Source organism: Apostichopus japonicus, chromosome 3 (genome assembly GCF_037975245.1).
Source record: "Apostichopus japonicus isolate 1M-3 chromosome 3, ASM3797524v1, whole genome shotgun sequence".
Classification (NCBI taxonomy): domain Eukaryota; kingdom Metazoa; phylum Echinodermata; class Holothuroidea; order Aspidochirotida; family Stichopodidae; genus Apostichopus; species Apostichopus japonicus.
In genome coordinates this window covers 2732436-2754373 of record NC_092563.1, presented here as the reverse complement: position 1 = coordinate 2754373, position 21938 = coordinate 2732436, and the positions used below count along the sequence as shown (strand labels likewise).

The 21938-nt window shown below is 36.0% G+C and overlaps 1 protein-coding gene across 5 annotated transcripts in view; it reads left to right on the top strand.

Annotated features, from left to right (window-relative positions):
• The window catches only part of LOC139960011 (uncharacterized), an 88799-nt gene that overhangs the window by 49824 nt on the left and 17037 nt on the right, over positions 1-21938 (top strand). For all 5 annotated transcript variants that reach the window (XM_071958030.1, XM_071958047.1, XM_071958020.1 and 2 more), the window contains 18 exons: positions 2810-3061; positions 3247-3498; positions 4396-4656; positions 5687-5941; positions 6175-6426; positions 8082-8339; positions 10147-10401; positions 11915-12166; positions 12447-12560; positions 14216-14338; positions 14710-14829; positions 15421-15546; positions 15981-16103; positions 17103-17228; positions 17908-18042; positions 19340-19504; positions 20508-20654; positions 21199-21318. In XM_071958030.1, coding sequence (XP_071814131.1) covers positions 2810-3061; positions 3247-3498; positions 4396-4656; positions 5687-5941; positions 6175-6426; positions 8082-8339; positions 10147-10401; positions 11915-12166; positions 12447-12560; positions 14216-14338; positions 14710-14829; positions 15421-15546; positions 15981-16103; positions 17103-17228; positions 17908-18042; positions 19340-19504; positions 20508-20654; positions 21199-21318 — 3336 coding nt within the window. The remainder of the gene's footprint in view (positions 1-2809; positions 3062-3246; positions 3499-4395; positions 4657-5686; positions 5942-6174; positions 6427-8081; positions 8340-10146; positions 10402-11914; positions 12167-12446; positions 12561-14215; positions 14339-14709; positions 14830-15420; positions 15547-15980; positions 16104-17102; positions 17229-17907; positions 18043-19339; positions 19505-20507; positions 20655-21198; positions 21319-21938) is intronic.

Sequence of the window (21938 nt, the reverse complement as noted above, 5' to 3'; positions counted from 1 at the left end):
AATTCACGCGAAACTGGCTTAACGTGTTAAATGCAACAAATGTCATGTAAACAAGGCTCTAGTACACCCATTTATGAATAAACCATACGACCACATCTGCTGTTAAGCGGGGGAAAAAGAAAGTATTTTCTAGAATTTCCACACAAAAAAAGGAAAAATAATTATCCTACCATAGTGAAGAGTATAGTACATAGCCTAACCACTTCGTCGGTTACGGATCTCACGTAACAACAAAAACACAACTTATTGTATTTTGCGAAGTTGACGTTTTCTACAAGGACATGGAAAAAGATATTGAGCATTTAGTTAATCATGCCAAGTGGCCTAAAACATGGGATTGCAAGGTTTACTTTGATAAAGATGGCCATACTGTAGCTATTGGGGCCTTGATATCGTGCTATGTATGTATGGTATAGACTGTTCGTGTATCATGGGGAACAGATTGTTTTGTTCATGCGGATGAGTCGGTTAGCTTGAGGTGTGTTTTATATACATCCATGGTTTTACTTTGTTACGGGGATATAAATTTTCTTGAACGTCTAAGATAATATTTCGCATAACTTTACCGATGCTTTACTGACTGACCTAATTAATTCTAGGGTGGCGTCAAAATAGTTTACTCCATGTAAAGTTTTTTGGAAACGTGCCAAAAATGTTATCAGACAGGTGTTAGACAGTTTTGTCTGGCTCTGATGAAATACTACTATCTCAAGTAACGTTGGCAAGTTGCCAAGAAATAAATGTCACGCAATGTGATACAAAAAGTCATATTACCCATTCATGAAGGCTTCAAACGCAAGTTTTCAAACATTGGTTCAGTGTATAGTACAATTACAACTAGTCATACCGTTGTAGTCTAAACCGAATTTATGCTTTATGCTAAACGATCTGAACAAACGTAATTTCTCAAACTAAATTAAAATTATATCATTTGTGACTTCGTTACAACTAAAGCCAATTAAGTCTACTATGAATAAGAATTATTCGGTTTCTTTATTAGCCACTCCATTTCGTAAAGCGCCATGCAATAACAATTTTTCTTGCACAAGTCGCGAACTGTTCAGGTTTTTTACAACCCGAAAGCAGCTGCGCAACGTGAAAGTAAGATCACGCACATGTCTTAGCCTACTGTCTGACTGCATGACTCACGTGGAGGTGATTCTGCATATAGATACGTACGAGAGTTTTAATGGTTAGGCTATATATTTACTGTCATTTCAATAAACTGTTTATAGTACGAACGAAAGAAAAGTCCCCACAGGTTTGAGAGATTGTCTAGAGCATTGATGATGTAGGTTTTTGTGTATTAAGGGATTCAAGACCAAACGGAGTGTCTCCGTTAGTTCAATTGCAAAACACGAAATAAAAAATAGCGATGAAAGCGCCACGTAAAATTCATGTTACGAGCACAAACCGTCAGCAAAGTACACACAACTGTGAAGTAACTCAATGCAGTTACAGTAGCCTAAATGTAGTAGCTTTATTGATAAACAATTCTCCAACCTGCAGAGAAAATTCTATAACCCTTTTGTGTACATCCTGGACCAAAGTGACCAGTTCATTGTCTGGTCTTCTTTTGTGCATAAGAGGCTTAATTTGTGGTCTCATAGTCAAGTGCATACAACTGTCCACCGACTCTTGGAAGGCAGGAAATGTGTGCGTTCAAGCATGACTCATTACCAGCTGGTTGCTGTGCTATTACACTGGATAGCAACGGTTGGGCCTTCGATCATCGCCGGTTAAATTTGCGAGCCTTCCCTAAGGCATCTACTTGTGTAATCGGACAGGAAAACATGTACAATTATAAGTTAGGTAAGGTTAACAGCTAAGACATCTACTTGTGTAATCGGACAGGAAAACATATACAATTGTAAGTTAAGTAAGGTTAACAGCTAAGGCATGTACTTGTGTAATCGGACAGGAAAACATGTACAATTATAAGTTAGGTAAGGTTAACAGCTAAGACATCTACTTGTGTAATCGGACAGGAAAACATGTACAATTATAAGTTAGGTAAGGTTAACAGCTAAGGCATCTACTTGTGTAATCGGACAGGAAAACATGTACAATTATAAGTTAGGTAAGGTTAACAGCTAAGGCATCTACTTGTGTAATCGGACAGGAAAACATGTACAATTATAAGTTAAGTAAGGCTGACAGCTAAGGCATCTACTTGTGTAATCCGACAGGAAAACATGTACAATTATAAGTTAGGTAAGATTACCAGCTAAGACATCTACTCGTGTAATCGGACAGGAAAACATGTACAATTATAAGTTAGGTAAGGTTAACAGCTAATGCATCTACTTGTGTAATCGGACAGGAAAACATATACAATTATATGTTAGGTAAGGTTAACAGCTAAGGCATCTACTTGTCTAATCGGACAGGAAAACATGTAAAATTATGTGTTAGGTAAGGTTAACAGCTAAGGCATCTACTTGTGTAATCGGACAGGAAAACATGTACAATTATAAGTTAGGTAAGGTTAACAGCTAAGGCATCTATTCATGTAACAGGAGAAGTACACATATAACATTAAGTGTTAGGTAAGGTTAGCTCCTATGGCATCTTTTCATGTAATAGGACAAAGACACATGTAAAATTATAAGTATCCATGTGTATGTGAGTCTTGTTGTCTGTGACTTACTCATTTAGGATTTGCTTAATAGACAAATCTCAGTACTTGACAATAACTTTCCAAGACTTGTACCAAGCTACTGTGCTGCATACAGGTCTCAATGTGGCTTCTGCATGTTATGAGTCTTGAATTCTTATAGAATGATGTATCCATGTTTCACATTTACAGAGGACACTACTCCACCAATGATTGTGAATTGTCCCAGCCTGATTGAAAGACAGGTTGAGTTGGGTGTACCAGGACTAATCATTACATGGATTGAACCATCAGCCACAGATATATCTGGTAGTGCTATGTTGGTTGACAGGACACACGCACCAAATGATTTTTTTCCAGCGGAAATAACCCAAGTGATCTACACCTTCAGAGACAGCAGTCTGAATGAGGCTGTTTGCGCCTTTATGATCTCAATAACAACTGGTAAATGTTCATCTCTGGTTTATTTCCAGATTAGTTTCACCTATTCCAAGTAAATTGTTGTAATTTTCATCATGATGAAGGAACAAAAGGATATAGAATAAATATTGGCTTTTCCAAATTTTGAATGTATCATCTACTGTTTGGTGGCTGTTTGGCTAATTGTTACATTGTTTTGCTTCTTTCAGTTGACACCACACCTCCAGAATGTGTCAACTTGCCAGCTTTTGTATCTGAAAGCACTGAGTTGGGTAACCCAGGGCGTTCGGTTACTTGGATTGAGCCTACCTGTCAAGATATATCAAACGTAGCTTCTGTGACAGCCAGATCCAATCTGCCAGGTTCCTTCTTCTTGGTAGGAGATACTGTAGTCACCTACACTTGCACAGATGGATCTGGAAATTCTGCTACTTGTTCATTTCCTGTCCAGGTCATCACAAGTGAGTGATATAATAGTCGTAATTTGCTTGATTGTTCTTCGTGACAAGTGAAGTTTGTCATCAGATATGACAACGGTAACCAACTAAAATATGAGGTTTTTCAACCATGAAGAGAAATTTAAAGTAATTCTTTAATTTTGCATCATTCATGTTTCATGTAAACTTTGAGTACATATCAACAGATGTACTTCTTTTTTTTTAGTTTTTTGCTTCCTATGTCTTTAATAATAAGTTGACTTTTACCCCCCTGTCTTTTAGTACAACTTGACATATGCATATCAAATGTATTCTGGCAGCTTTCAAAACATTTGTGAAATTTGAACATGATCAGTTTTTTATTCCTAATTTGACAAATAAAGAAAGAGGTGACTTTTCAAAGAATGGTGGTTTTATTCACTGTTCACTGCTACCAAGGTGATAGGTGACAGAAGCATTTGAATTCTTTCTTTTCATAGAGCTTGTTGCATTTGTATCATAATTTCTCCTAGCATCAGATGTATTCTTGAACAAAAACTACTTTGTTGGTTTATTGTATGGATGTTATAACAGACATTTCAAGAATTGACATTGCATTTGTAAATAATGATCAGCTCTGAATGTATTCCTATGACACTGTCATAGCAGAGGTTACTGAGTATGGTCTTCTCTTTGCAGATGAAAAACAGGGATAGGGGCCTCATTGACATTGTATACTGCGATTAACTTTACTGCCTCATTGCAAATTTATGGACAGAAAGAAACATTTCACAGAGTTTCCAACAAATAAAACTGAATTTGAGATTGAAATATGGTTATGAAAGTCAACTACTTACTTTATGCTTGTGCTCTTATGTATTCAGTTCTCTGAAATGATAGAGATTTAGAGATGGAGGTAGTATTCTTTCTTTTCTCCTGCAGTTGATACTGTTCGGCCTTTAGTCCTGGAATGCCCGGGCGTCGATGCTCCAAGTGTCAGTGCTACCATTGAGCTTGGCATAACTTCAGCGATAGTTCAATTTGATGAACCAACAGCCATGGATGCCTCCAACTCCATTACTGTTGTACCAAGCTGTAATTCTGGAGTCAGATACCCTGTAGGAACAACTCCTTGTACTTTTACTTTCACTGATTCATCGGGTAACAGCGATCAATGCGTCTTCACCATCACAGTGCTAACAGGTGCAAGTTGCAAGAAGTGTATTTTATTGAATCAAATTTTTAATTGTAATAATATTTCATCCACAGGTAGACTTATCATAAATGATAAGATATATGATTCTTTGAAAACCTGTTGCAGTCTGATTATCATTCTTGACAATTTTAATGATAGCAGTAGTAGTCAATTGTCTTGACAAGTACCATATGTGCACCCTTGTGGGTCGAAATGTCATAGCACTCAAAATCAAAATGTTACAGTAACCAGTTCGATCTATGACTCATAGCTGCCTCGCATAGAAAATGGTGGAGTCGACATACACACATTGCATTGTCTGTTATATATCTGCTACACTGACATGATTTGGAGTGATTTATTTGAAGCAAATCTAAAGGAACAACAATTAGAATCATTGTAACATTTCTGGAAAACTTCTCTTTCTCTCCACATCCATTTGAAGGAAATCCATTGTTACTGTTGCAGGGGAGGATCCCATACTTAAAAACAGGTTACCTTTATAACTTAGTTGATTGTGAAAATGTAGGGAATTCTACTTGAAAAGACACGGAAGAGTCTGTCTCTGTACCCCTGAATGTGGGGGGAGTTAGATCAGGAGAATGATAACACTTTAACACGTCATTTTCCATTTTCAAACTAAGAAAACAAAGAAAGTCTTAGTAATGAAACGGCAAGTTGAAGTTGGGTCTGTCAGGGGGCTTTTACACTAAATAACATCTGATCTCCTGCTCAGGATCAGATCCTGTGCTTGAGATCAAGGTTGTAGTGTAAGTGCAGATCATATCCGATCAGATCATATGTAAGTAATCATTATCAAGACAACGTCTTTTCAAATTCTGTGTAAATATTCTGTAACATTGTTACACCAATGTGTTTAATTAATAATGGAGAGAAGAATACTCTACACTTTAATATTGTAATGAGTAAAGAAGCTGAGAATCTTCAACATGGGTTTATTTCTTGCATTTCTGTATAACATACTAACTACATAAACCCAAAAAGTTGCAATTTTCATAATTTATTGTTGTATTTCAGAGGACACTACCCCACCACAGGTTTTCCAGTGTCCACCCGAAGTCAGGGAAATAGTGGAGTTGGGTGTAACATCAACCGTAGTGCGTTATGATGAACCGTTTGCTACCGATAACTCCAATGCACCAAATTTACTACAGACTCAGACCTGTCAACCGGGCGGCTCGTACCCTGTCGGTGAAACTAGTTGTCTGTATTTGTTTGTGGATCCTGATGGGAACAGCAATAGCTGCACATTCCTTATAATAGTAACAACAAGTATGTTTATGTCTTTTATCTGTCATTGCTAGACCTCTGTCAGGATCAGAAGTGTATAGAGTATGTGGCTCACCTTTATCTCAAGGATAACTTGTACAGCTATATACAATAAATGTGTTAATTTGTACTAAGTGAGTACTTCTAATGAAAATTTGATGAAATGCCAAGTGAAATTTTTGTTACCTGAAAATGTCCTACTTTTAGCATTAAAAGTTGATGTTGTTTTATTTCAGTGGATAGAACTCCTCCAACAATCAGCAACTGTCCTACTGCAGGGGCTTCAACTGTCGTTGAGCTTGGACTTCTAGATGGTGTTGTGTTTTGGTCAGAACCCACTGCCACTGACCTTGCAGGAGCAACTTTGTTACCTCGTACTGGAAGACCTGGCGATTCTTTCCCCTTGGGGGCCACTCCGATTGTGTATGTTTTCACTGATCCAAGTGGAAATGAAGCAACTTGTACATTTATTGTTACTGTTACTACAGGTATTAAATCACTTCCTCTGTTCTTCACTACCTTTCTTCTAGAAGGTGTCCCTAGATAAAACTCCTGTCATTTCATTATTTACATTAAGTCATGAACTTTTATTTCATGTTTTCAGATGCTCTTCTGTAACTTATCTCTGACAACATGCAATCTTTTTGATAAGTTCCCATTTTATGTTCTTTCTTGTTACGGTTGACAGAATACCTCAGAGTATTTTATTTCAGAGGACAGTAAACCGACAGAGATTGAACAGTGTACAAATGAATTCAGGGCTGAAACAGAGTTGGGTATAACATCAACCGTGGTGCTTTATTTTGAACAATTTGCTACGGATAACTCCAATGCACCAAATTGACTACAGACTCAAACCTGTCAAGATTTGTTTTATAAATTCTAGATCAAGTGATGCATTCTGATGTATTTTGAGACTATAATTTAGGTCTATATTAGTAGCTCTAAATGGATGGTTGTGGTGATAATAATCTGGTACTCCTTAGTTATATCTTTATCATTCTCTATAGATCTATTTCTAGCTATTACTTGTTTGATTTGTAGAGTGTTTATACAAGTCTAATCAGTCCTGTCTGGTCCTCCCTAGCTATATTTTTATCTTTCTCTATAGATCTATTTCTAGCTATTACTTGTTTGATTTGTAGAGTGTTTTGACAAGTCTAATCAGTCCTGTCTGGTCCTCCCTAGCTATATTTTTATCATTCTCTATAGATCTATTTCTAGCTATTACTTGTTTGATTTGTAGAGTGTTTTGACAAGTCTAATCAGTCCTGTCTGCTACTCCTTAGCTATATCTTTATGATTCTTTATATAGCTATTTCTGTGAAGAGAGCTAATTAATTTTTCAAACTTGGTGAAGTTCAGATATAACCATTCTTGCCACTCATTTTTTCAATTAAATTAAAAGGACTAGATTTGTTCATCTTACATGTACGAGTTCCTTTTCAATTCCAGATTTTTCTTTCTAAGCCTTTTCCATTCCAGACTTATCTTTGATAGCCATCCTTTGTCTTGGTGGTTTCTTGTATAACTTCACCAAGTCTAAACATCCCTCCTACAGTGTGTATGTTGGTCATTCTTTGTTTTTTGACTACATTTTTGCGGACAACCACATTTGCTGTTCAGACAACCAAATAATAAGACCTGGGAGTCCAAGGGACAACCAGAAGAGCATTCTAAAAAATTTGTCATGTGTTACCTGTGACTATTAACATGGCTTATAGATGGACTTGCTGCATAATGTAAAGTACTTGATCTATCTCAGATGTTGTAATAGGTCCCAGCCTGCTGCTCCAACATCCTCTTTTACATCTCATACTTAATTTTGTTGTTCTAAGTGTTTATGTAGTTTTATTTGACTCATTTATATTGTAGTTTCTCTATTATAATTCCAAACAAATGCTTTTTTAGAATTGCAATATTATTTTTAAAAAAAACATGTACATGGCATGTACGAGGGTATGTGATTAATGTGGAACTTACTTTTATTGTTTTTATGCTGTTTATCTTGCAAGTTTTATTGGTGAAAAGCACTGTGAGGGTTGAGTCTATTGCAAATAAATTCTATTGAAGATGGATTTGTTTACTGCTAATCAATATCCATTACTTCCTTCACACTCTCAATATGCTCATTTTGTGACAGAGGACACAATACCTCCAACCATAAGTGGATGCCCAGCAGACATCTCAGAAACCATTGAATTGGGACTTCCAGGGAGAGTAATATCATGGACAGAACCGACTGCTTCAGATATTTCTGGCACGGAAATGCTCTCCTCTCGGTCTGATGCTCCAGGAACATTTTTTGCAGTTGACGTTCTGCATAGAACAATCACTTATATTTTTGTTGATGCTTCTGGGAATACTGCTATCTGTGAATTCATGTTATGGTTTATAATTGGTAAGATCTTTAATCATATTATAACTAATATATATTTTAATTGAATGATATTACAGTGCAGTCCAAAGACTACTAACTCATTTGACAAACACTTAAGTTTTGATTTAATGTGGTATTATTCCATAGTCGATACAACCCCACCAACTGTTAATTTTTGTCCTACTGATGTACTTATCAATGTTGAGCTTGGAGAGACAGAGGGTAGGGCCTACTGGACAGAACCATCATCAACAGATTTATCTGGGACTATTTCTAGCTATTACTTGTTTGATTTGTAGAGTGTTTTGACAAGTCTAATCAGTCCTGTCTGGTACTCCTTAGCTATATCTTTATGATTCTCTATATAGCTATTTCTGTGAAGAGAGCTAATTAATTTTTCAAACTTGGTGAAGTTCAGATATAACCATTCTTGCCACTCATTTTCTCAATTAAATTATAAAGGAATAGATTTGTTCATCTTGTATGTACGAGCTTTTCCGTTCCAGACTTATCTTTGATAGCCATGCTTTGTCTTGGTGGTTTGTTGTATAACTTCACCAAGTCTAAACATCCCTCCTACAGTGTACAGGCTGGTCAGTCTTTGTTGTTTGACTGCATTTCTTCCCGCAACCTAAGAGTAAGTTCTGGATGTCCGAGTAGGAGTCCGGTAGAAACCCTGACTCATTTAGGGTCACCACTTCCAAAAACCATTCCTCACTATGTCTTCACTGGAAGACAATGGAGCCAAATTCCCTATTGACTTCACAGCAAATATTCTTAGATAAAATAGGTCTATACTTTTACACATCTAACAGTTGTCCATATGCCACCTGTACTTCAAGTGAGAATTTGAAGACATTGTGCAATCTCTTTCTTCAATCTTTGATGTTTCATATTAAATAGTGTGAATGTTATCCTACCATAATCAGCATGTATCACAATACAATACCACCAAACTTATGCCAAAATGTCAGGTCATCATGACCGTGGCAGTGAAATACACATCTGGAGTAGATATATGAAAGATGAGAGCCTAGGCACCAAGTTTAGAGAAAAAGAGTAGGAAAAAGTACTGTCACTTGATTACGTATTCCCTGGCAATTTTTGGGGAAAAGGTCTTTTTACATCTTGCTTGATATTCTTCCCATCAAGCAAGATGTGTTTGAATGATCCTTGTTTTATTTGTTGCTTCATCATGATGTTTCTTCCTGAAATTTGGTCCATCTGAGATGTTGTAATAGGTCCCAGACTGCTGTTCCAACATCTTCTTTTTACATCTCACACTTACTTTTGTTATTCTTAGTGTTTATGCAGTTTGATTTGACTCATTTATATGTGTATTTATCTCGATTATAATTTCAAACAAATTTCACTATGATTAAAAACACAAAACAGAATAATAACATATTCATGGCATTTGAGAGGTAAAGTGGTTAATGTGGAACTTACCTTTTTGTCAATTGCTGACACACAATGTATAGTCAACTATTCAGAGATGTGAACAGTTTTGCCAGTCTACCGTCTACAACTCAATTCTGTCAACCGAAATGTTACACTTTCATCACTTTTTTACTTTCTCCTTTTTATATGTGAAGTTATAATTAGCTTAATACTCTTTTATTAAAGAATAGGCCTAATTGGTGGGTAGAATTGAGTGGCACCATCCAATAAACTTCTTCTTATTTGTTGGTTTGTTAATATGGCTTGAATGTAAGATGAAGAATGTATGTATTAGTTCCCTTGAGATGAATTTAATGTCAAAGAGGTCATAAATTTGGGTCAGGTCTGACAGAATCTGAACCAAAACTAAGCTACACTTATTTTACAGAGGACACCACTCCGCCAGTAATTATGTGCTCAAGTGATGTCACAGTTACCGTGGAGGTTACGGTACCGTCACAAGGCGGTGCAGCAGCATCCTTCTCAGCAGCAACAGCCACAGATCTGTCCGGAACAGCGACAACCCTGTGTGATGCAGTAAGCGGAAATTTCTTCGTGATAGGAAACACAGTAGTCACCTGCACAGCTGCTGATCAATCAGGCAATGAAGCGATGTGTACATTTAACGTGAATGTAATAGAAGGTAAAGTTTCCTTTTTGAAAATGGTGCTAAGTTGAACTCTAATGTGTTTGAAATGACCTGCATTAGCTGGAGTTGCTTGCTGGGGCTCTAACATGATTCATCTTTGGTTTAAATGTGTCCATGACAGCTAATGAAAGTATGTAAAGGTCGTCAGTGTTACAACCAAGCTGTGGCTTCTTGAAAACTTTCAAAAATAACTCTCTTGGAGTTTGCTTAAACTGAAGTAATTTATACAAATACAAAGGATGCGGCATTCACTGATCTGAAAAGTATATTCAGTTCAATGTTCTATGCTAATGTATTGAACAATGTATTACTTCATGTAATGTTAGTAAGTAATTAACTCAAGAGAAAAGTTTTCAAATGAGAGCAAGACTCAGGGTTCTTGTTTCAGCTTTGGGTAGGGGGTCAAGTGGTGACATATTTTGAATGAAATTGTCACATCATGTTAACATTGTTTCTGTTTTCATAACAAGTGTTGAAATAATAAACCATTGTTCTTCAGGTAAATACTAACTTCACTGTTTATAGTGCATTCCTGTCAAATGGTACATTGTTTCCTCAGGCAAACCTCAAGGTTAGTTTGGCTTAAAGAGTGAGTGCATTGAAATAATTCATGATCATTCAGGTGGTACCTCAAAAGAACATGTGACAAATTCGCTTAAGGAAACCCCACAGGGTGGCTTTGATTGTAGTTGTTTCGGACAAGTAGGGGGCTCCCTTTAAGTTTTGTTCATTATATTTTAGATTAAGGTATGGTATTTTCATCATGTAGCTGGAGATGAACCAATCTTGCCAGACATTTTGGCAAATTGACAAATGCTTCTGTGTTTATAAGCTTTCCATACATTATTGAATGAACAGTCTCAGTCTGGTAAAAGACCTGATCTATATGAATTTTTTTTTGATAAAGGAGGAGTTTTCCAGGTGTTGTAAATCATTTTCTCCAGGTACCATTGTTATGTGTGAAGACAATTTGAACTGCCACAGTTTATTTATAGAGAACATGATGTATGTAGGACTGAGGGTGTAAAAGTTTTCTTGGAATCTTGCCAACAATTTTGCCTAGAAACAGGTGTCTGTGGGCCACGGGTGATGGTTACAACACAGTAGCAAAAGATAGACTTGTTGTTTAACTGCACATCGCGAGAAGCTGGTCGTGCAAATTTGTTTACGCAAGAAGAGAAGGGAGGGAGACGAACAGGCTGTTACCCTCAATGCTTAGTGAATCGTTAACTTCAATCAGTTGCTAAGAGTCTAAGACCGAAAAACTGTGATTTTTGTAAGCCTAACATTCCCCTATGTACACTTTGAGATCAACATATAGGTACGCAGTGTAGTAATGCCTGCCAATCGGAAGCATGTACATGGCTAATGGAGAGTGTTGTATATGAACTTTTTAAGTGTTAAAAGTTCTAAAAGATGGTTGTTTTACTGTTAAATGAAATCAACTAAAACCGGCAACCCTACTGCCTGCTGCTAACTTGCTTTCCATTTTTGTTTTGGTCTCTAGTTGACACCACTGATCCAGTGGTCACTTGCCAGGAGGATGTGTCGGTCATTGTCATAGAGGGCGCCTCTGGTGCATTTGTGGACTTTGCTGGGGCGGCACTTATCTCTGATAATTCCGGGTCTGCCAGTATCATCTCAATTTCCCCCCAGTCTGGCTCTTTCTTCGAAGTCGGGAGCAGGAGCGTTGTGGTGATTGTTGCAGATGCAGCTGGCAATGATGCCAACTGTGTCTTCCAAGTGATTGTCAGTGAAGGTAAGAAGAAGAATTCTTCATCTTGTGATCACTGGTGTCATCACTGGGACAATTCTTAGTTTTTATTGTCCTTGTAATTGGCTATCTGCTTCATATTAATCATTACTGTTATATCTTTCATAGAGGTTAGAGCTTCTTTTACCATTTTTACAGAAATTGAATACACTTTACAAAGTCATCTGGAAGTTCCTATACAAAGCTTCCAGTTAGGGTTCAGCCAGATAAATTTGATACCAAATAAGGGAAGTTTTCACCATTTTACTTTTTTCCTCTTACCTAGGTAACCCGTGTGATCCAGATCCTTGTCAAAATGGAGGATTCTGTGTCATAGATTCCATCAATCAGTTCCAGTGTGTTTGTCCAGATTGCTTTAGTGGAACAGTTTGTGAGATTGGTAAGACCTTTTTTCTTCTGAGTTGATCTGCAGCATGCTATTATTGGACATTTTCAGACGAGAAACCATGGTGATATCAGACTATATTACCTTTGATCAATGGTGTTAGTGAGAATGTGTCAGAATAAGTCACTTTGTATCAATGATTATCATTTGAACAATAAGAATCAGTCAGAATCACTCACAATATGTCAGTGGTCAGTTAGAATCAGAATCACTCACAATATGTCAGTGGTCAGTTAGAATCAGAATCACTCACAATATGTCAGTGGTCAGTTAGAATATGTCAGAATCACTCACAATATGTCAGTGGTGAGTTAGAATATGTCAGAACCACTCACAATATTTCAGTGGTCAGTTAGAATATGTCAGAACCACTCACAATATTTCAGTGGTCAGTTAGAATATGTCAGAACCACTCACAATATTTCAGTGGTCAGTTAGAATATGTCAGAATCACTAACAATATGTCAGCGGTCAGTTAGAATATGTCAGAACCACTCACAATATGTCAGTGGTCAGTTAGAATATGTCAGAATCACTCACAATATGTCAGTGGTCAGTTAGAATATGTCAGAATCACTCACAATATGTCAGTGGTCAGTTAGAATATGTCAGAATCACTTACAATATGTCAGTGGTCAGTTAGAATATGCCAGAACCACTCACAATATTTCAGTGGTCAGTTAGAATATGTCAGAATCACTCACAATATGTCAGCGGTCAGTTAGAATATGTCAGAATCACTCACAATATTTCAGTGGTCAGCTAGAATATGTCAGAATCACTCACAATATGTCAGTGGTCAGTTAGAATATGCCAGAACCACTCACAATATGTCAGTGGTCAGTTAGAATATGTCAGAATCACTCACAATATTTCAGTGGTCAGTTAGAATATGTCAGAATCACTAACAATATGTCAGCGGTCAGTTAGAATATGTCAGAATCACTCACAATATTTCAGTGGTCAGCTAGAATATGTCAGAATCACTCACAATATGTCAGTGGTCAGTTAGAATATGCCAGAACCACTCACAATATTTCAGTGGTCAGCTAGAATATGTCAGAATCACTCACAATATGTCAGTGGTCAGTTAGAATATGCCAGAACCACTCACAATATTTCAGTGGTCAGTTAGAATATGTCAGAATCACTCACAATATGTCAGTGGTCAGTTAGAATATGTCAGAATCACTCACAATATGTCAGTGGTCAGTTACAATATGTCAGATTTTGTCAAAATATATCAACTAAAATTATCAATGATCTTTAAACTGTCATCATTAAGAGCAATGTTGCTCCATGCAATTTTCCAACATCTAATGTGACCATTCTTACTTTATCCTATAAATTTTGGATCCAAAGGAGGCAAACAATGAGAAAAACTTGAGAAACCTAGCAATCCTTTTAAAGAGTAAAATTTTAGCATCATTGTATACATGCAGATTTCAGGCTTATTATTATTTAAAAAAACAATATGAAGTTAACCCGCTAAATACTATATTAAGGAAGTGATATTGTGGTTAAAAGAAACTGTTGTTTCCTAAATATGTATGCACTTGTTAATAGAAACTTATTAACTTAATATATTGTTTATAAATAACTAATTCATTAGATATGATTATTTAATTTTTTCACTATTCATTTTGCAGAGGCCAATGCCTGCGATGTCAGCACATGTCAAAATGGCGCAGCATGCGTGGAAGTTGAGGGATCCTGTACCCTCTTCACTTGTGAATGCTCACCCTGCTTCTTTGGAGAATTCTGCCAGAATTGTAAGTTTTAAGAAACACTTCCAAAACGTTACATGTTTTGTAACTGCAGTTACAGCAAAAATTCAAAGATTTGAAGTACTTTCCCAAGTCGTTAAACTTATTAGTAGAAGCAGCAGTAGCAGGCCAGAAGTAGGACCAAATCTCTTGCCATGTTTACTACAGTAGAGATTAAAGATAAATACAATTCCCAAGCTCTTATTATTATTTTCTCAGACATAATCAAGATATTTAAAAGCTTATGACTAGTTATAAAATGTTAGTCTATTGGTGTGTTTGTATGTTTATTTGGGTGTTTGTTTGGATGTTTGTTGGTTTTCCTTTCAATTTACTTCCTTATATCATGCAAGGAATTGTCTTCATTCCTTCTACAGTCCAAGATGCATGTCAGAACAATGACTGCCAGAATGGTGGAAATTGCATGCCAGACACTAGCTGTACTTCCTACACGTGTACCTGCCCATCTTGTTTTGAAGGACCATTCTGTGAACAAAGTAAGTAGACAGACTCAAAGGGGATGGGAGATGGGGAGGGGGGGGGGTAGTCGCTGATTAATCTGCGCCAGATTTTTAGTTTCAGTCACTGTTTGGGTCTCAACTGTTGACTTAATAAACCAAGCAGGCTTTCACAGTGTATACAAGTTTCTTGTTAGTCTGACATTGAGTCAACTTTGTAACACTGACATGGTGGTTGCCTAACATATATGTAAGTTTCTTGTTAGTTAGCATAGAATGTTGTAAACATGAAGGGGTCTTAATAAAATATGTAATTTAGATTTGTAACTATTAGTTTCTGATTGTTGTTTAAGTCATACCATGTGGATATGTGGATTAGTTTTTTTTAATGTATTTTATATTTATATTATATATTATTTATATTATATATTATTTATATTATATATATATATATATATATATATATATATATATATGTATCTTTAATATTCACTTCACACCTCAGATGATTCAACCAGAAGTATTGTCTTTAAGATACACATGTAATTCCATTTGCTAAATATCTGTCATCAGCGTTATATTTCTAAGCTACCAATCGATTTCCTTATACTGTGACCTTTGACATTACAGCTGTCAACCCATGCGAACTTGCTACATGTCTGAATGGCGCTCAATGTTTGCCTGATACTCAGGAAGATTGCTCTGGATATGCCTGCATCTGTACGGGTTGTTTCGTTGGTGTCCGATGCGACTTAGGTAAGTATAGTAATTTTAAGATCCTTTCTTTATTAAAAGTCACAGTTTACAAGCACTTAAGACAGCTGTCTGCTGGAAAGAGGCGCATATAAGACTCTGAGATCTTCTGTGAGGAATCAGTATACACTCAGTTAGCAATACATTGTTCTGTGTGATGTAAGGCTCGTTCTACAGAGATTTTATTCCTTTTTCCTCTTCAAATTATATGAACATGTTTCTGTAGAACTCTATCCTCACTACCGTTTAATGAATGTAAGAATATAGCGCATTGTGGATTTCTTTTGTTTACAGTACAATGAAGCTTGAGACGCTCGAAACAATATAACATAGAATTGCCTTGTGAATGAATAAAAGTTCAGAATTTGTGGGATTTTTGTTTTATGTTTGGTCTTGCCACTAACACAACAATTTGTTATTTCCTTTTCTTATTGTAGAAATTGATCCATGTTTTCCCAATCCATGTCAAAATGGTGCCCTGTGTTTCAGAGATGCAATTAATTGCTTCCAATATACTTGTCAATGCCAGGGATGTTTCAATGGAGCTGACTGTGAAGTTGGTAAGATAATGACTCCATTTTCTTAAAACTTTATAATTCTTTTGTGATTGATACTGTCTCAGAAGTGGTGTTGGTTGAGAACCCTGTCTTAATCTCATTCGTTACCCGAGATATGGTTCATTATAAGTTAATGTTTTGCACAGTGTAGATATATATGAGAACAGTGGTAATGTAATGGAAGAGTTGTTTAAAAATAGTAAGACAGACTAATAATGGTTAATAAAAAATAAAAATTCAAAGAGTTAATAATATTATTTATCTAGTAAAGTTTGACGTATTGTTTTACAGTTCTCGTTTAATAGGCTTCAGCCTTTATAACTAGGGAGGAACAACAAGCTATCATTTCAAAACTTCTTATACTAGTTGTAGAGAATAATTTAGAGCTTAATTTTTGCCTAGCAACTTTGATATGGAAGTGATATTATTACAAATATCGAATATAGCATCAGTAGTGTTTTTCAAATTCTGCTATATGCATCAACATATCTATGTAGCAATGGCACCAATTTTTTATGTGATTGTGGGTATATTTATATATATATATATATTTATATATATTTATATATATATATATATATATATATATATAGGAATAACAGAAAAACTGTTAAACAACTATGCTGCATTTAGAGAAAGCCTGGATCTCGAGTGAGATACAATAGTTGAATTAGGTAAGTGATTGGAAGTAAAACAGCCAATGTTTGGTTTTTGCAAAGCTTTCGAGCAAAACTAGCTCTTCTTCAGTGCATGATCACCGAAAGTGACAAGGAGTAGCAGGAATTGAAACTATTTTATAGAGAAGATGTCGGCAATATATATATATATATATAAATATATATCTATATATATATTATATATACATTTCTTGATTTCTTCTACTCTACACTCCCGATCTGTTTTCTCACGATTGCTTCCCTCATGAGATGTACACTAAGTATCTGCATTGATATGTTCCTACCTGAGCTTTCACTCTAGCTACTGTTTTCTTGTACCTCACAGCTATACCTGATCCTTGCTCATTCAACCCGTGCCAGAATGGTGCACTCTGCACGAGATTGACAGTCACTTGTAACGCTTACAGGTGTACTTGTCCACCTGGATTTGGGGGATTCAATTGCGACATGAGTAAGTTGATCAATAAATTACCTTGTTTGTCATGCTTTGTATTAAGCAAGAATTATGATGTAATCCAGTACTTCAAGCCCCAACTCTATCAAATCAGAAACATACCTTGTAGATATTCTAATGACAACAATTTGCAAAATTATTGCAACTGCAAAGATATCACTTCCGGTGAGACCGGAGAGTGTGTTTATACAATATTGGTGACTTTTGTTGGTTCAACCAGCGATCTTATTGTTTTGTTTTGAAACAAACAAACAGAAGCAATAAAATTGAGAGCTATGATGTAACAGCGATACTAATTTGCATGTAAATGAGATTTTATGAATAATGCAGAAACTTTGGTGCTTCTGCAAAATATGAGCACTGTAAACTCACCATGATGAGATTTTTTGTTGTCTGTTCTCTTCTAAAATATATCTCGCCATTTAGAAATGTACTTTTGCATGTGGGGCAATTGACTTAAAGCACACTTGATATTCGCATCTCAGAAATATTTCACTTTCATAGTTCATGGCCAAAGAAGTTTATATGTAATAGTAGTTCTATAAAGCCATATTTGGACATGAACAAAGAGCTAGCAATTTAACAGTTATGAAATATTAATAACTAGTGCTTCTCAAGAACTCAGTTTTGTCTTAAATACTAGTAGAACATGAAAACTTTTTTTTTTTTAATGCAGGACTTAGCATCAATGCAAATCCATGTAACAGCTTCCCGTGTGACAATGGGGCTACTTGTGTACAGACTTCTGCTGATGGCTATGTGTGCTTCTGCACAGATGGTTATGCTGGAATCAACTGTGGACAGTTTGCAGGTATGTTTGGGTAACAGAAGGCTAGGTCAATTCTTACCCCTCAAAAAGCAGTTGCCATGGTCGACCTCTTCTCCCATCTGTATAAGAAGAAGAAGAAGAACTGTCTTGATAGAAGCCCTGGTTTTGTCACATTTATTTCACGTTGGTCCTGCACAGAGTGGGTTGGTAATCTGTGCAAAATGTAGACTGGGATACCAGATTATAACACCATGTCCCAAATTGCGGTTATGTTATTAGAAGTTTTGTCTGGCAGTCAACAAACGTCTGTTAAGTCATGAATAAACAGAGACTGTATTAGAACTGTCTTGTCTTTACTGAGAATATACTTTAAGTCGATCATTTAACAGCGATCGTATTAGAACTGTCTCGTCTTTACTGAGAATATACTTAAAGTTGATTGTTTAACAGCGATGGTATCAGAACTGTCTTGTCTTTACTGAGAATATACTTAAAGTTGATTGTTTAACAGCGATGGTATCAGAACTGTCTTGTCTTTACTGAGAATATACTTTACGTCGATTGTTTAACAGCGATGGTATCAGAACTGTCTTGTCTTTACTGAGAATATACTTGAAGTCGATTGTTTAACAGCGATGGTATCAGAACTGTCTTGTCTTTACTGAGAATTTACTTTAAGTTGATTGTTTAACAGCGATGGTATCAGAACTGTCTTGTCTTTACTGAGAATATACTTAAAGTTGATTGTTTAACAGCGATGGTATCAGAACTGTCTTGTCTTTACTGAGAATATACTTTCAGTTGATTGTTTAACAGCGATGGTATCAGAACTGTCTTGTCTTTACTGAGAATTTACTTTAAGTTGATTGTTTAACAGCGATGGTATCAGAACTGTCTTGTCTTTACTGAGAATATACTTTAAGTCGATTGTTTAACAGCTCTTAAACTTGCTGTTGTTCATTTCGAGATATGAAGTGTTATTTTGGTAAAATTATGATTTCATATTTGAGTTCCCTTGAAAGTTCAGTTTGTATCACTACACTTCGCAAAAAGTCCCCGCATCTGAAAAATCTCTGTGTTGTAACAGTGCACTTGATAATACTACTGTGATATGTTTACATTAGGCAATAGGCCTTTCTTGATTGGTTCACATGTTAATAGTAAGGCTAACGTAAAAAGGCAGTGAGCAAATAAGCCACTCGCCAAAATGTCGAGCGTGATGCATTTTTCGCTCAGCAGTTGCAATATTCTAGTCGCCGTTGGCGACCGTATTTGTCGAGGCCTGATGTGAACTACAGTGAAAGTGAATGAAATTTTCTTGCATCTTTTCCTTTTCTAGCTTCACTGCCAATCCTTCAGTTTGCTTGTGCATCCAACCCATGTGTAAATGATGGATTTTGTAGAGACAGTTTTAATAGTTTGTCCAATAATCAGATATATCAACCACAGTATAGCTGTATCTGTCCTGAAGGCTTCACTGGCACAAACTGCCAACTACCAACAGGTAAGTTATTTAAAGTATTGATTATCACACCAGCATTTATACAACAATATCTCAAATTTTACTGCATTGTTTGGTATGTTTATTTGATTGTATTGTATTATATTATATTATTATATATTATAGTGGTGTATTTTATTGTTATATGTATTGTATTGCATTGCATTGCACTGCATTGCTTTGTATTGTATAGTATTGTATAGGTTATGTGTTGATACAGAAATGTTGTAACCATGCAGTTTTTTAACTTGGTCAATCTGTTTTTTGTTTATATTCATAATTTACCCAAAGGTCAATTTGCTTTTTGCATGTGATTAATATTAATTTAGATTGTTCAGAATGCAAGTATAATAATATATGACTTACTAGTTACCTGTCCTTCACTTAGTATAGAGGAATCATTATTGTCGCAAATATCAATTTCATCCACATTTCTATATGCAAACTACATCTCTTTTGAAAAGAGGTGTTCTATGTTTTTTTTGTTCTAAAAGAGCTGCAGACTTTTGTCAATGTTTGAAAAATATCAGTGGTGATCAAAACTACAACAAACAGACAATATAGTCCATTTTTGCACGTTGGAAAACATTAATAGATTTGACTGGCTATGCTAACTGATATACCAGACTCGGAATTACCAAACTTGTAACCACTTAGTGTTCTTAAAATATCTCTATTGGTGCAAATCAAGTTCTAATGGGCATTTTTCTGTCCTACAACACACACCAGCTACTGTCGGTAGGGGCTATCGAGACTAGACCAACTAATCTTTGCTGATGACAATCAGCAATACCGGGCTCAGCAATAGGAACAATTCTTTGACTGATGATTGTTAACAGACTTGTTCTTTAACGATCTTAATGTCTACTGGAAGAGAAATGCAAGTGCCTTCTCTTTCTTCTGGGAAACAGGAAAATTCACTGACATGCAGCCAGTAAATAGGCCAACCTGTCAAGCCAGAGTAGTAAGATTATTATAATTATTACCATATTTTGTTTGCTCACAGTCGTAAGTCCGCAAATGAACATGTGTCTACAGCCTCGATGCCAGAATGGTGGAGTATGCGTTAACACATACGATAGCTTCTCACTTGAACTGATCTACAGTTGCCAATGTCAAATCGGATTTGTAGGACAAGATTGTGAGATCCCAGGTGAGGTTATTTGTCTGTGGAAACAAAACAAGATGAAAATTTTCAGAGTGTTTTCAGTAATAATGGCCATTTATGTCATAAATACAGCAATTGTAATTTAGTAAAATTGGTATGCTAAAACCTTCATAATTCTTCTGTAAACGGATTTGGAAATGAAGTGGTTTTGACTCCATGAAATAAATCTCGGGTACATATTCTGCTTATCTTTTGTTTACATTCTGCATCCTCTCGTCTCTCAATTAGCCTACTGGATATTGAATATTATTCAATGAGGAAGCATGGCATTGCATATTATAACCCATAGAACTTTGAATATCAATGAAAAGGGAAGGCTGACAAATTTATTATGCAAAACTGTGACTTTGCAGGAAAATATGAACAAGTGAATAATAGAGTGTGTATTATTCCTACAAAAAGGGGGGAAAAAAACCAAAGTAATAAATGAAGTAGTTCTTTTAAATTCATTCAAAGTTGGTCAAACAACAAAAGTCTTCTCGATTAATTTTTTATATTGATTCTTTTGATGTATTTATTCCGTTTACAGCTCCTATTCCTTGTCTAAGTAACCCATGTCAGAATGGAGGCCAGTGCAGAGATTTTAACACCTATTTCCTTTGCCTTTGTATCGATAATTTCAGTGGACGATTCTGTCAAGTAGCTCCGAGTGAGTATTGTGTATATATTAGGCAAATATTGTTTAATACTAATTTCTAAAGATCCCACCTTCTACTTGTTGATTCCCCCCCAAATTATCTGCAGGAGCTGGGCTTTGCCTAGCTAGATCAGTTTACAAGCTTATTCACACACACACCTATTGTACATTAACAATTCACACTGACAACCACATTGAAGAATACAGATAACTAAAACAAAAATTAAATTGAACCTGGCTGTAAGAAATACACCATATAAATACAAATATAGCTATTGTGTAATTACATTGCTTGAGAGACAACATTTTTAAACTGTTGATAAAAGCCAGTCATAACAATTGTTACCTACCAAGAGCAAAGCTAAGGTTGTCATGATCAATACATGTGACCACTTTATAACAATTTGAAATGACCACTGTCTACTCTACCATGAATCTGCAATTGGGAAGATCCAATCCCCCATATCCAGCTACCCCAGTCCACCACCCCAGCACCCTCCCCCCCTCCCTATCGCCCTCCCTCCCTCCCAATAGTTCTACATTTTCTTACAAGGACAGGAGATATTAAGCTACAGACCTAAAATCTAGACATGTGCACTCCCAATATGTTGTTGTAGTACATGTGAGTTGAT